Below are 13,214 nucleotides of genomic sequence, written 5' to 3' on the forward strand. Positions count from 1 at the left end.
CTATTGTGCTCAGAGAGCAGAAAAATCACAATAAAGAAACTGTAGAAGGTATTGCAGAGTAGACAGAGTAGAGGAGAAACAGCCCTACATGGTATGCAGCTCATGCCTAATCACAAGTACTTGTTATCATGCCAGCCTTTTTGGCGGTATTTTCTCCCACAGCTGTCGTGGTCTTGAGGAAGGACTGAAATAAAGGCTGAGCAAGGATATGCTCTTGTAGGCTTCTTCCCAGGAGAGGCAACTCACACCAACCAAACCTCCCAGGGTGCTCTGAAGGTGTCCCAACCCCATCTCCAACAGAAACTGAACATGACAACCTCTAAAAAACCAAAACATATCCAGCACATGAGACTGAAAACTTATTTTTAAAGTATGTATTTAAAGAGCTAAGACTACAGCAGGCTTCTTCAGAAGCATATTTGTATCCTTGGTATTTCAGAAATAAAGCAGGATAACTGATTTCTTGGCATATGCACTTTGCGCAGTTCACTGTGATGCAGCAGGACAGATGTTTAAGCTCACTGTCATCTTCTCCACACAAGGAAATACAGTAAAAGCCCCAAGGACTGGTGGACTGAGGTACACGCTAAAGTCATGCATATTCAACTTGAAAAACATCATACAAGTAGTAAATCCTGCTGCTCCAGGTTAGTCACCTGGCACTGAGTTTAGACAGGTAAATTGTGTGTTTATCCCCATGTTGCCTGTGTCCCTGCATCCAGTGTCATAAGGCACTGAGGAGCTCTTAAGTAGCACTGCACACAGGGACATCAGAGAGACCAGCAGCCTTGAAGCACATGAGCTTTTGAATCAAAGCCATACTCACATATATATGTGGTAACAGAAAGGGCAGGAACTTTGAGATCTGGTCAGGAGACAAGTTTCATGGCTCCAGCAGTAGCTATGTTTGTTTCCAGTGCTGTCCAAAGTATAGACATTCACAGAAGTTAGTTAAATTGTATAATCACAGAATAGTTTGGGTTAGGAGGGACCTTAAAGCTCATTTAGGTCCAACTCCCCTGTCATGGGACATCTTCCAGTACACCAGGTTGCTCAAAGTCCCATCCAACATGGTCTCCAGAGCCTACCAGGGACAAGCTATACAATGAATCTAACAACCCACAGGCCCCTCATCAGAGAGACAGCTGGAAGAGCTGAATGACTTCCTCCAGATCTTCAACAACGCTGCAGGATGCAGGACGTCCCAGCAGGTTTGTGGTGGCACAGCCCCTCACTGGGTAACTGTGCTGTGGACTGCTGCACCAGCAAGATGCAAATCAGCTTCTGATGGCAGCACTTAACCCTGGAGAACACCTACAGCTAAGTCAGATAGATGGTGTAACCATGGTGCTCCTCTAAGTAAGCTCCTTGAGAGACAGGAGTAAAATTAAACCTAAATGACAAGTTAAATCCCCACTAATGAAATACTTTAGGAACAGGCAAAAGTGTAGCCTGAGGTCTGAGGGGGTACACGTGTTCTGAACACATGCCAGCATGTCCAAAGCATCGCACAGCGCTCCCCTCGGCACGTATGACTTCGTAGTAATCTGGAGACTGGAAGATTTCAGCCACTTCCAGATGGTTACACTTTAGAACTTCAAATCAAAAACTTCTTCTGATCACCCCTGTGTCTGATCCTTTACATCCTCTGAATGTGAAGATGGCATATTCATCAAGAGTGTGATGATCAAAGGCACAGATTTTTAGTAGGCACTTTCTGAATGTACAAATAATTACCAGTCCTCAAATATTTTCTTGAAACACAGAAGCACTTCATCTCTGTGTGTCTGGGAATAACTGGAAACAACACCCCTGCCACGCTGGTCAGACCAACAGTGTCTTCTGCCTGGAGAACCTACAGAACAAGATCAACAGTGTCTAAACCACAGCTCCAGCTCAAATGATGGGAGGGCTGACAGAACCATCACTTCTAGTTGGTCGCCTCATAACACTTTCCCTTAACTGGTCGCCTTTCTTTCTCCACTGTCCCTCTTCTGTGTAGCTTCATCTCATACTAAATCCTTTCTTAAAGAACCACAGAATCCCAGAATGGTTTGGGTTGGAAGGGACCTTCAAAACCATCTCATTCCAACCTCACTGCCATGGGCAGGGGCACCTTTGTCTAGACCACATTGCTCCAAGTCCTATGCAACCTGGCCTCGAACACTGCCAGGGATGGGGCAGCTACAGCATCTCTGGGCAACTTGTGCCGGTGTCTCTTCACCCTCATAGGCAAGAATTTCTTCCTTATACCTAATCTAAATCTACCATCTTTTAGTTTAAAACCATTCCCCCTTGTCGTATTCCTATCCTGCCCACATAAAAAATATCCCTCTCCCTCTTTCTTAGAAGCCCCCTTTCTTCATCAAAAGTTAGTACTTACTGTAACTCTTAGTAATGAACCAAGCTGTAGCCATCAATTGTGGCGTAATCAGGCTCCCCTGAAACAGAGCACAAAAAATTATTACGTCTTTTAATGAGAAGTGCTCATTACAAGACTTTACACGGGACAGAAATGCCGTGCATTGGCCACCCATCTTAAAGGGATCGGAGGCAAGGGTGAATGAGGCTCGAAGGGCTGTCCTGTGGACAGAGGCTGAGAGAGCTGGGGTTGTTCAGCCTGGAGAAGAGAAAGCACTGGGGAGACTTCAGAGCCCCTCTCAGTGCCTAAAGGGGCTCCAAGAGATCTGGAGAGAGACTTTGGAAAAGGGGAGTAATACCTCCTCTATGGGGCCAGAAAGTCCATAAAGCAGTAACTCACCTGGTGCACTGGTCGGGGTGGGCAGAGGTCCCCTCCTGCACAGAAGGAAACAGAGCTGAGGATCTGTGTGGCCACAGGACTCCCTTCGCCCCAGTCCTGCGCTCCTCAGCTACCCTCCCAGAGCTGGCGGGAGGGCAAGAGATTTGGCTAGCCTGGGCTTTATGGAGACCTGTGCTTTATGATACTAAGGCACATTACAGTGGGCTCACCATTCTCAGCCTGCTTTGGTGAACATGAGAACTGAAACTGATTTAGTGCAGAAGAGGAAAAAGGTACCGAAAAAGAACTAAATTAGGGAAAAATTAAAAAGTGAGCCTCAGAGCATGTCTTTTCACAAGCTTTTGCCCATAGTGAGACATCAGGAAGCTATAATTGGACATGACTCCTCTCCTAATGTGGCAGCCAAAGTGGAACACTCATCCTTAGCATAAGTCTTTGGCCCTAATCATTGTCTTCCTCCCAGCAGAAACACCCTTCCCTCTGTCCTCCCCACCCAGCTTCTGTCCCATGGGAGTGAATTCATCTCTGCAGTTCCTCCCTCTACCCACATATGCTTTTAACTCTCCCCACATAGACAGATCACACCAAGAGCCATGCAAGGAAATATTTTCCTCTAATACTCCCAAGTCAAGCCTTTAATAGACTGAAAGGAACAAAATATGCCTTTTTGGCAGGGGAGAGCATCAAATTGCAACTGTACCTATAATGTCCCCTACCTTGATATAGGTACAGGAACTGGACTTCTCACAGGAGTCGCATTTGCATTTCTCTGAGTATTATAGTAGTTTTCATAAACAACAGGAGCTAGGAAAAGTTGACAGTAGTGAAGTATAGACCTTTTATAGCCATAAAATACTTGTCATACCAACATTCAGCTGCTAAGTCTTTCCCTTCCCTGGGAAAATGCCTTATCAGGAAACTAAAACAGGGATCATTATCTTCAGGGGATGTCAAAAAGTGGCAGAGACTAGTGCTGCATGGCAGTGAAGGAAAGGAGGGATGTTGCAAAATCAGTATTTCTTGCCCCCAAACTGATGTTGACCAGAGCAGCAACTCCATGAGGGTACAGGGCAGACAGCACTATTCCATGAGATTGTACTAAGCTCTTACCTGGTGCCAAACTTCCAGTTTTGCGTAAATTTACAAAAAAATCAACATCCTTCTCAATGCTGCACATTTCTAAACTCTTTCGGATTTCCTCATATTTCTGCAAAAGGGAAATAAAACGCATTTCTATACATCAGATCAAAGAACCAAGAGGATTTCTTACAACTGTCTGTCACACATGAGGTGAAAGCCCAGTACTCATCCAGGACACAAGCTTCAATGGCCAGGGATCACAGATTAGTATGGGTTGGAATGGACCTTCAAGATCACCTTGTTCCAACTCCCTGCCATGGGCAGGGACACTTTCTACTAGACCAGGTTGCTCCAAGCCCTGTCCAACCTGGCCTTGAATATTTCCAGGGATGGACCATCCACCACTTCTCTGAGCAACCTGTTCCAGTGTTTCACCACCCTCAAAAAATGTGGGAATCCCAGAGGAAAGCTCATCTGCAAGAGTTTCAGCCAAACCTTCTACCTGCACACTCATGCTGGTGTCTGCTGGCCAACCAAGGGCCACAGCCCAACTCAGACATAGCAGAGGTTAGCACACAGCAAAACAAATTGGGCTTTGCTTTCCACACAGAAAAACGAAGATTTTTGGTTAAGGTACCTCATCATTCTGGACGCAGCCCAGGGAGAGCTGGTTGATGTGGATCCAGAGGGCGTTACGGAAATAGCTGATCCGGTCGCACTCCTGTGTCTCAAAGAACTGAAACAACACAGACGGATACAGCCATAACATGTTTAAAATGAGGGCAAATGTCTTTTATCCTAATTGCTTCTCACCCCCAAGTGCCACAACAAGACAACTGCAAGAAGCAGGTGGTGTTAAGTCTTCTGCAGGAGACAAGGAAACCATGAGTCCTCCAGTTTGTCCAGAGGAGAAATGATCCCTCTACACGAACAGGTATTTCAAAGGTGTTATGCTCAGGAAGGCCTGCAGGACCAATGTAGAGGCGGGTGCCCAGCGCTGCCTCTGGGGAGTCCAAGCCAGATTCTTAAAGGCAGTACATGTTCCCTAGGTACCCTGTGCTCCTGCAGTCCTAGCTCAGTTCCTTTATACAGGTATCCTTGAATAGCAGAATCATTTAGGTTGGCCCTCTAAGATCACTGAGTCCCACCATTACCCCAGCACTGCCAAGCCCACCACTATGTCCCTAAGTACCACATTTACATGTTCAGAGGTACATTGACTGGTTAGTCTACTCCCTCTTTCCTGTCCAGCCCTTTTCTAACCAGGTTTAAACACAAGACTTTTGAAATCTGATGTCTGCTATACCTCAATTTCATGTGCCTATACGCATTTCCATAAGAGATCACCTTTCAACCCGGTGTACCTATGCACTTCTTACCAGTTATGACCATTGAAAGACATGGAGAGGAAAACCTCCATGTGATCCATCTCCAAAAGTGAGACTACTGCTTTCCACTCCCCACCACAGAATCATTGAGGTTGGATAATCCCTCTAAGATCATCAAGTCCAACTGTTAACCCAGCACTGCCAAGCCCACCAGTAAAATGTGTCCCCCTCATAGAGGCTTCTGGAGACCCCAGACACCAGCATTGAGACACTCATTCATGCCACACAAAACAGACACCAAATGCCAGTTCAAAAGGGAAAAGTAAAACTGTGGCCTGATGAGAAATAGCTTGGGAAGAGATTGGCACAGCTGGGAATTGGAAGACTGCAGGCCTGCAGCAGACTTGAGATAAAACCTTGATCTCTGCTATCCCTGACCATTCTTTGGTCAGAGATCACAGGCCAGCAGCAGAGCAGCTGCCGAGCCCTCTCCGCACCAGCTCTGGAATTCCCCAGCACATACTAGAAATCCCTACTAGACCACTTCTCTATGAGACAGTGTGCTTTACGCTGCTAAATCCACTTGGAGGGCTTCCCGTGCTATCATGTGGTCTGTGAGACACAAGGTGAAGGTCACACAGTGTTCATGTGGACAAGGCTTCATGTGCATCCCCAGCCACCACCAGCCCTTTGCTGCAAAGGCATTTAAATTCTCTGAGTTTCAAGCAGAGTTCCAGGTGTTGTTGAGGCTCTAGGATGTACTGGGCTTGAGTCACTGAGTATCCAGAGACAACCACAGCTGTTCAAGACAACAGCTATGCCAAACATACAAGCAGGTAATGGGAAAAAATGTCACTTCCTTGACTCTGTCAATTTTAAAAGGTGGTGGAAAAATAACAAAATAATAGCAGAAACCTTGGACTAAGGGAGCCTTGAATCCAGAAGCCAAGCATAAGACACACATAGTGTTAGGTGCAGCACATCCTGCTGCCTCCCTGCCAGAGGAATACACAGAACACAAATCTGCGCTGTCCCTGAGCCCTGCAGCCAGGGCTGGACACCCTGAGGGCCACACTGCCATGTGAAGGTGTTTAGGGGCTTTTACCTCACAAGCTTTGATGTGCTCCTTCTGCCACTCTTCACGGATCTTCTCCATTGTGGTCACACTCTGCTGGTAACTCCTGTCTGCAAGAGAAATCAGGTTGTCAACTGAAGGTGCCCCTACCGATAGCAGAGGGGGTTGGAACAAGATGATCTCTAAGGTCCCTTCCAACCCAAGTTGTTCTGTGATTCCATAATTAACATTAATTTTAAAAAAAAACCCTTCACTAGAAGGTAATATATGAAGCCTGAAATGGTTGGGACATCAGGGATAAAGCAGAAGGACGTGGCCTTGGTAAGGCCATGCAGATTTCCCCAACACAGGTTCCCATTACCAGTATCTTCGGCATGTGTTTCCAAGGAGCTGTGCCTGACCCAAGAGCTAGAGCTCACTCAAGAACCATGCCATGGCTTCACAACCCTGGAAATACTCCCTTTGCCCTCCCAATTTCTGTATTTCTGCACTCACCAGAGTCCTCCAGAGCTGATTTCGTCTGAGCCAGCTTCAGAAACAGCTGCAAAAAATGGGACAGAGAAGGAAGGTGAAGGAGAGCCTGGGTGCATCACCAATGGTACTGCAGCCCTGCAGCTCAACTGGGGAACATCACCAGTTCTTCCATCTCACCCCAAAACCCAGAACTGGGAGAAGAGCCATGGAGGAGGAGAGCTGCAAGAAGAGATAACACTCCTTCCCCCTGCCCCATGGCCACCCACCTACCCATACCTTCTCCTGCTGCTTCTGTGTCACCAGATTTGCGTTGCGATGCACAGCCTGCTCTGCCTCATCCTTATCCCGGCAGCGCTGCTCATACAGCCGCTTGGCCTAGGAGAGACACCAGAACATATCAGCATGCAGCAAGATTCAAATAGAGTTCAGGCAGCAAGCTTTGGGGGAAAACACAGCCTACAATGGAAGAGGTGGGCACAGATTTCCAGCAGAGTCGGGGACAGCATGCAAGGTTCCAGGTACCCTAGGGCTTGAGAAAAGCTTCACAACATGAGCTACTCTTCATTTGGGATGAAAAGAAATTGGGTCCATGAGTGAGTCCAGAGAAAGGCAAAGGAGCTGGTGAAGGGTCTGGAGCACAACTCTGATGAGAAGCAGCTGAGGGACCTAAGGGGGCTCAGCCTGGAGAAAAGGAGGTTCATGGGAACCTTGTCGCTCTCTACAGCTACCTTACAGTAGATAATAGCCAGGTGGAGGTTGGCCTGCTCTCCAACACTTGTTCTCTAACAAGTGATAGGACAAGAAGAAACGGTCTCAAGTTGTGCCAGGGGAGGTTTAGATTGGATATTCAGAAAAATCTCTTCACAGAAAGTGTTGTCAAGCCTTGGCACAGGCTGCCCAGGGCAGTGGTGAAGACACCATCTGTGGAAGTGTTCAGAAAAGGTTTTGATGTGGTACTTGGGGACATATGTTAGTGGTGGGCTTGGTGGTGCTGGTTAATGGCTGGACTTGAGGATTTTAAAGGACTTTTCTAACCTTAATGATTCGATGAGTCTAAATCATGCTTAGCCAACCCTGCAAGGCTACCATTGGCTGTGTCTCTGGCATGCTCTTCAGTCTCTGAGCACACCCTGCACACCTCTCGTGAGGACACAGGATCAAGTGTCACAGTAGAGGAGGAAGAGCCTTGCATTTAAGTCTGCCCCAGCCCTCTGTGTATGTGTGTTAGCAGCATTAGCCCACATGGCAAAAAACAGCAGCACACTTGCTTTACCTCCATGGTCTTCTTGTACTGCAGATTCCTGTTTTTGTGAATTGCCTCCATTATCAGCTCTATCTGTGAAGACAACAGGTCCAGAGTTAGCACATCACCGACTACCAAAGCTTCAGGATGCACGATGTGGCTTAGGAAAGGAAGAGTCACAGATCAGATTGAGATGGGTTTAAGTACTTTAATCTACCCAAAGCATCTTCACAAAACTCATCTTTTACGCTTCTGCCTAAGCCTGGATTTGTGTATGCAAATGAGCTCTACGAAGAAAGTCCTAGCAATATATGCTACTGTGTCATCTCCATAGGCTCTGGAAAAACTGGGAAGCCCACTCTGCTCTGCTAGATCCAAACCAGCCCCTGATTCTAGCAGTTTTCATTCATTTTCCGTACAAAGGAATCACAAACCAAAAGAAATTAAAAGGCTTGGCCACTTTAGCAGACACCGTGGAGATCACACAGCACTATACATAAATGCTTTAGAAACATTCCCAGTTGAGGCTGGCATCCCAGAGCTGAGCCCCTGCTGTGGCTGGGCTCGCTGGCCTCAAAAAACACCCAAATGAGAACATGTGCCAGTGGGAAGAAGGAAGTCAGAGATTGCTGCACAGTTCACCAACACAGTTGCAACATGTAGAAAGGAGCTCAGGACTTTCCAGCAGCAGCAGGCACTGGGGGCACAGAGTGGGCTGGAGCATGCCATGAGACACCACCTGGAGCAACCCATTGCTGGGGCAGGACCGACACCCTGTGGCAAAGCACGTGTTCCTGCAGCAGCTGACCTTTTTCCGATGCAGTTTTTGCTTTTCCCTGAAGTCCTCCATTTTTTTGGCTTCCTCCCGAAGGGTTTGTGCTAGCTGGATGTGACCTTGTCCCACATTGTCTATCTCTGAAAAAAACAAAAAGAAATTAAATATATATATTACTGAAGAGACTGTGTTTCTTAAGTCAGCTGATACCAAATTGACCCACATCACGCAACCCCTTGCAGAAACATGAGAAAGCAGCAGTTAGTTTGAAGCAGCCTCTGAGCAGTGCTCACCTACATAAGGATCAGTCCTGCTGGGACCTGCCCACCAGTTTGAGAAAACTCCAGTGAAGAGAAGATTCTCAAACAAGCACAGTCACATCTCCCCATCATGGACGTGAATTCCAGTGTGTTTCAACACACTGCACTCTGAGGCAGCTGTCTGAAGGAAGTGCTGCCCCAGGCCAGCAGGCAACAACTTGAGGCACAGAAAAACTAAGGCTAAAAAAATCTCAGGCTTCTCTTGCTGAAGGTGAGTGGCCATACCATGAAACACCACCACAGCAAGCTCACCAAGGGAGCTGCACCAAACAGTGGCTCATGATTCAACCCCACAGCTATGAATAATCAGCAGTGGCAAGGGCAGAGCCTTGTTAGGGAGGTCCTTAGAGGGACAGGGCAGCAGACAAAGCTGGATAGAGCAGAGAGTGGACTAGGCACAGGACAGCAGAGTGCTCACCCTCAAGGTACAGGTGCTGTCTGCTGGTACCCCAGCAGGCTGTGACACATGACAGAGAAAGGACAGTGTATGGTGGCAAAAGCATCATCTTTTAGACATTTCAATTAGAATCATAGAATCATTTAGGCTGGAAAAGGCCTCTTAAGATCCTTGTGTCCAACTGCTCCCTCAGTGTGAAGGCATGCAGCTGGATTGTAGGCCTCACGAATGAGAACAACATTCACCTTGACAAGGTAAGCCTGCACCTGTGAGACTAACGAGGTCGAAAACATGTTTTTGAGAAAGATCTGTGAGACTAACAAGGTTGAAAATGCGTTTTGAGAAAGGACTGTAAAAAGAGGATGATTAGTCTGTATCCGTGAGAATAACAAGGCAAACATCCTGAGAGGAATACTGAAGATGTAGGTAAGAAGAGAATGTTTTGGGACAGTTAATGAGGGCACATATGAGCAACTGTTAACCAAAAAATTAAGCATTACCACATCACTGGCCAATAGATAGTTAGCACAGTGTGTGAAAAAGAGTATAAAAGAAGCAGTGTAGAAATGGTGAAAGACAGAGGAATTAAAGTTTTGCTATTGCCACAGATCCTGTGTCTTGACCGTCTCTACATTCACAGCGACGCCTGCGACACGTCAGCACTGTCAAGCCCACCACTAACTCATGTCCCCATGTGCAACACCTACATGGCTTTTAAGTCCCTCTAGTGATGGTGACTGGTGGCTCCACCATTGCCCTGGGCAGCATGTGCCAGTGCCTCACTACCCTTCCAGTGAAGACATTTTCCATAATATCCGATCTAAACCTCCCCTGGCACAAATCACGGCCATTTCCTCTTGTCCTATTACTTTTTACCTGGGTGAAGAGACCAACCCCCACCTGACTACAACCTGATTTCAGTCAGCTGAGAATGAAAAGGTCCCCCCTGAGCCTCCTTTTCTTCAGGCTGAGCCTCCTCAGGCCCCTCAGCTGCTCCTCACCAGACCCTTGTGATCCAGACCCTTCCCCAGCTCTGTTGTCCTTCTCTGGACATGCTCCAGCACCTCAATGTCTTTCTTGAGAGGGGACCAAAACTGAATCCAGGATCTGAGGTTTGACTTACTCTGTATCTGTGAGAAGAAGACAAGCCTATCCAAAAAACTCAAGATGAGCTTCCTATAAACAGTTTCGGATGTACAACACAAGCACAACCTCTGAGCTGCAACCAGACCAGAAAGCCCAAGAGATCCCCAAAAGGATGCCCTGTGGGTCCCCTCTCCCACCCATGCCCTGGTACACTTGGTCCCAAACCTCACACACTGGGATGGGCCAGGCCAGGAGTACAGCCTATGCCTGGCCCCAGCACCACACTGCTTTAGAGGTTTCTCTGCTATTTTCTTCCTAAGCAGTTGTCTGCAGGCTTGGCACTGCCAAGGGTCCTGACAAACATGAAGAATTACTTACGTTGCTTGAAAACATCCAGGGATCTCTTCAGTGTGCTGAAAAACACAGGAGGAGCATTAAAAAGGGTGAGAAAACATGGCCAGGTGCAGGCATCAGCAGAGCACCTCTCCCAAAACAGTCCCTCAACACTCAAAGCAGCTCAAAACACATTTATTTACCCTCTTTACACCTCCGTATTTTTCCCCTCTCAGCATGTATAACACAGCTCACTTGGTCTGAGATTTACTTTACATCTTTCTGAACACTGGATGTTATAAAAAATTGATTAGTCTAAAGTTGGTGGGAAACTGGTGAAATCCAACTCAAAATAAAGTAGAAACCAACTAGGCACTGTTCATTCACAAGAACAATTTCACCTCATCTTATGGTAGTTTCCCAATCACATTTCAACACTGTTTTGTCTCTCACAGCCTCCTTCCCTCTCTTCCTCCTTCATTGCTCCAAGGACACCCATAAAAGCAGAACACACATGGGAGTGTGAACTTACTTCAGTTCCGTCTGCCCACAGGGCTTCTTCTTTGACAAGTTAATGAGTTCTTTGCCATATCTTTCTTCTATAACTGCCCTGTTGACAAAAGAGAGAAATGAGGGAGTTCTCAATTCAGAAACTAAGACTTGTTAGCAGCAGAGGCCAAGATCTGCTCTGAACACCTCCCTACCTCCTGACCCATGCCAACCAGCTTTTCTAGTGAAAACACTAGGTCTTGCTGTGTCTGTGGTCCTCATGTACCACTCTCCCCATCTCCCTTTGGCTGACGGGTGCAAGATTCACCTATGTAGGGATGAAGGACTAAGCTGCCAGTGCAGCTGGTGGCAAGATGCAACCAGATGAGTCACCTGGGTGGGTAGGTTTGTATCTCAGTTTCCTAAGGAAAAAGGCTTGTGCAATAACTGAGTCCATCCACACTAAGTACTTTTGAATCTGATTTGCCTGATTTAATCCAAATGTGACAGAAAGGGTATAGGCTACTCAAAGACCACTTGGCCACCATACATACACCCCAAACTTCAGCTGGGACATTTCAGCTCTTCAAGGCTTTTTAGAACGAGGCAATAAGTATCTCCTCCTCTTCCTGACTAGACACATCAGTGGCAACCTACACCTCCTTCAAAAACAAAGAGGACACAGGGTGCAAAGGAGGCTTTTTGCACTCACTGTGTTGTCACAGATGAGTGGGACATGGTTCTCAGGGTCCAGTCCCTCAATTGGAAAGTCCAAATTTTCCTGGAACATGAGATTAAAGCCTAGACAGATGTAGGTGCATGAGACACTTTTAAGTGCATGTTTTCCACCTCTTCAATCCCATTATGTTTGTTCTAGGCTATTCTGTACCAAGTCATGCAGTCAGAAGTTGGTTTCCTCCAGCTCTCATTATCAAAATTACATTAATTCAAGGTTGTTCTTCAACACTCTTCATATTTACCTATTGCTAATCAGGTGAAACATAAGGTCAAAATGCATGGCCAGATCATCTCAGCTGTTTTTGTAGCCACAGAATCTCTTTGTAGGTCATCTCCTCTGATTAATAAATGGTACTACTTTGAAACATAAAATCTGTGGGCTCTACATGATAATTCAGGACAGAGCTGTGCCTCTCCTAGACCAAGGTCTTCACCTGATCTTTTGCAAAATGAACAGCAAGGTGAAGTTCATGGGACAGCATTTTAACAGAGACAATAGTTAAACATGACAGAAATCAAACTGGAAATACCAGGAGGAGGAATAGTGCCACCACCTCACTTCCCAGGGTCAACCTATTGTCAGAGACATCTCCGTACCTTTCCTTCAGAAAGTCTTCAAACTCCTTGCAGTTCTTCCTGCCATCATTCAGATGCTGAATGATGCTGTCGTAGCCAACTGTGGTCGTCAGATCCGTACTCTGAAAACACAAGAACAGGAGCCACGTCCTCATCAGTGCAGTGCACAGCCACAGCAACCTCCAGAGCTACATGCACAGGCAATGGCTCAGTGGGAGCAAGTGTGCAAGTGCCTCTTTATGAAATAAGATCTCTTTCTTTTGCACATGGGAGAGGCTCCAGAATGAGAACAATGGTGGCAATTTGGGACAAGATTTTCAGAAACCAGAAGAGTTCACTCCTGCCACATTCTATTGCTCCCCCCTGGACTAAGCACAGCTGGCCCCATGAAGCATGGCATGCCTTCCCAGGAGCTCAGCTGTCAGCTCTAACCTAATAAAATCAAACACTAAAAACGCAACAAGTCTCTAGATATAGCCTGTCTTATTAATGTTCCTCCCCCAGAATCACAAAATGGTTTGATTTGGAAGGGACCTTAA

The 13,214-nt window shown here is 46.7% G+C and overlaps 1 protein-coding gene across 1 annotated transcript; it reads right to left on the minus strand.

Annotated features, from left to right (window-relative positions):
- Positions 1 to 2,391: 2,391 nt before the first annotated feature.
- Positions 2,392 to 12,797, minus strand: PSTPIP2 (proline-serine-threonine phosphatase interacting protein 2; the record flags this gene model as incomplete). Its single annotated transcript, XM_009079288.1, has 13 exons — positions 2,392 to 2,441; positions 2,762 to 2,796; positions 3,478 to 3,565; positions 3,872 to 3,968; positions 4,479 to 4,577; positions 6,275 to 6,354; positions 6,740 to 6,785; positions 6,995 to 7,093; positions 7,992 to 8,054; positions 8,770 to 8,876; positions 10,918 to 10,952; positions 11,405 to 11,482; positions 12,697 to 12,797. Coding segments are annotated over 13 exons (978 nt in total), but the record flags the coding sequence as incomplete, so codon positions are not given.
- Positions 12,798 to 13,214: the final 417 nt, after the last annotated feature.

Source organism: Acanthisitta chloris, unplaced genomic scaffold (genome assembly GCF_000695815.1).
Source record: "Acanthisitta chloris isolate BGI_N310 unplaced genomic scaffold, ASM69581v1 scaffold11227, whole genome shotgun sequence".
NCBI classification, from domain to species: Eukaryota; Metazoa; Chordata; class Aves; order Passeriformes; family Acanthisittidae; genus Acanthisitta; species Acanthisitta chloris.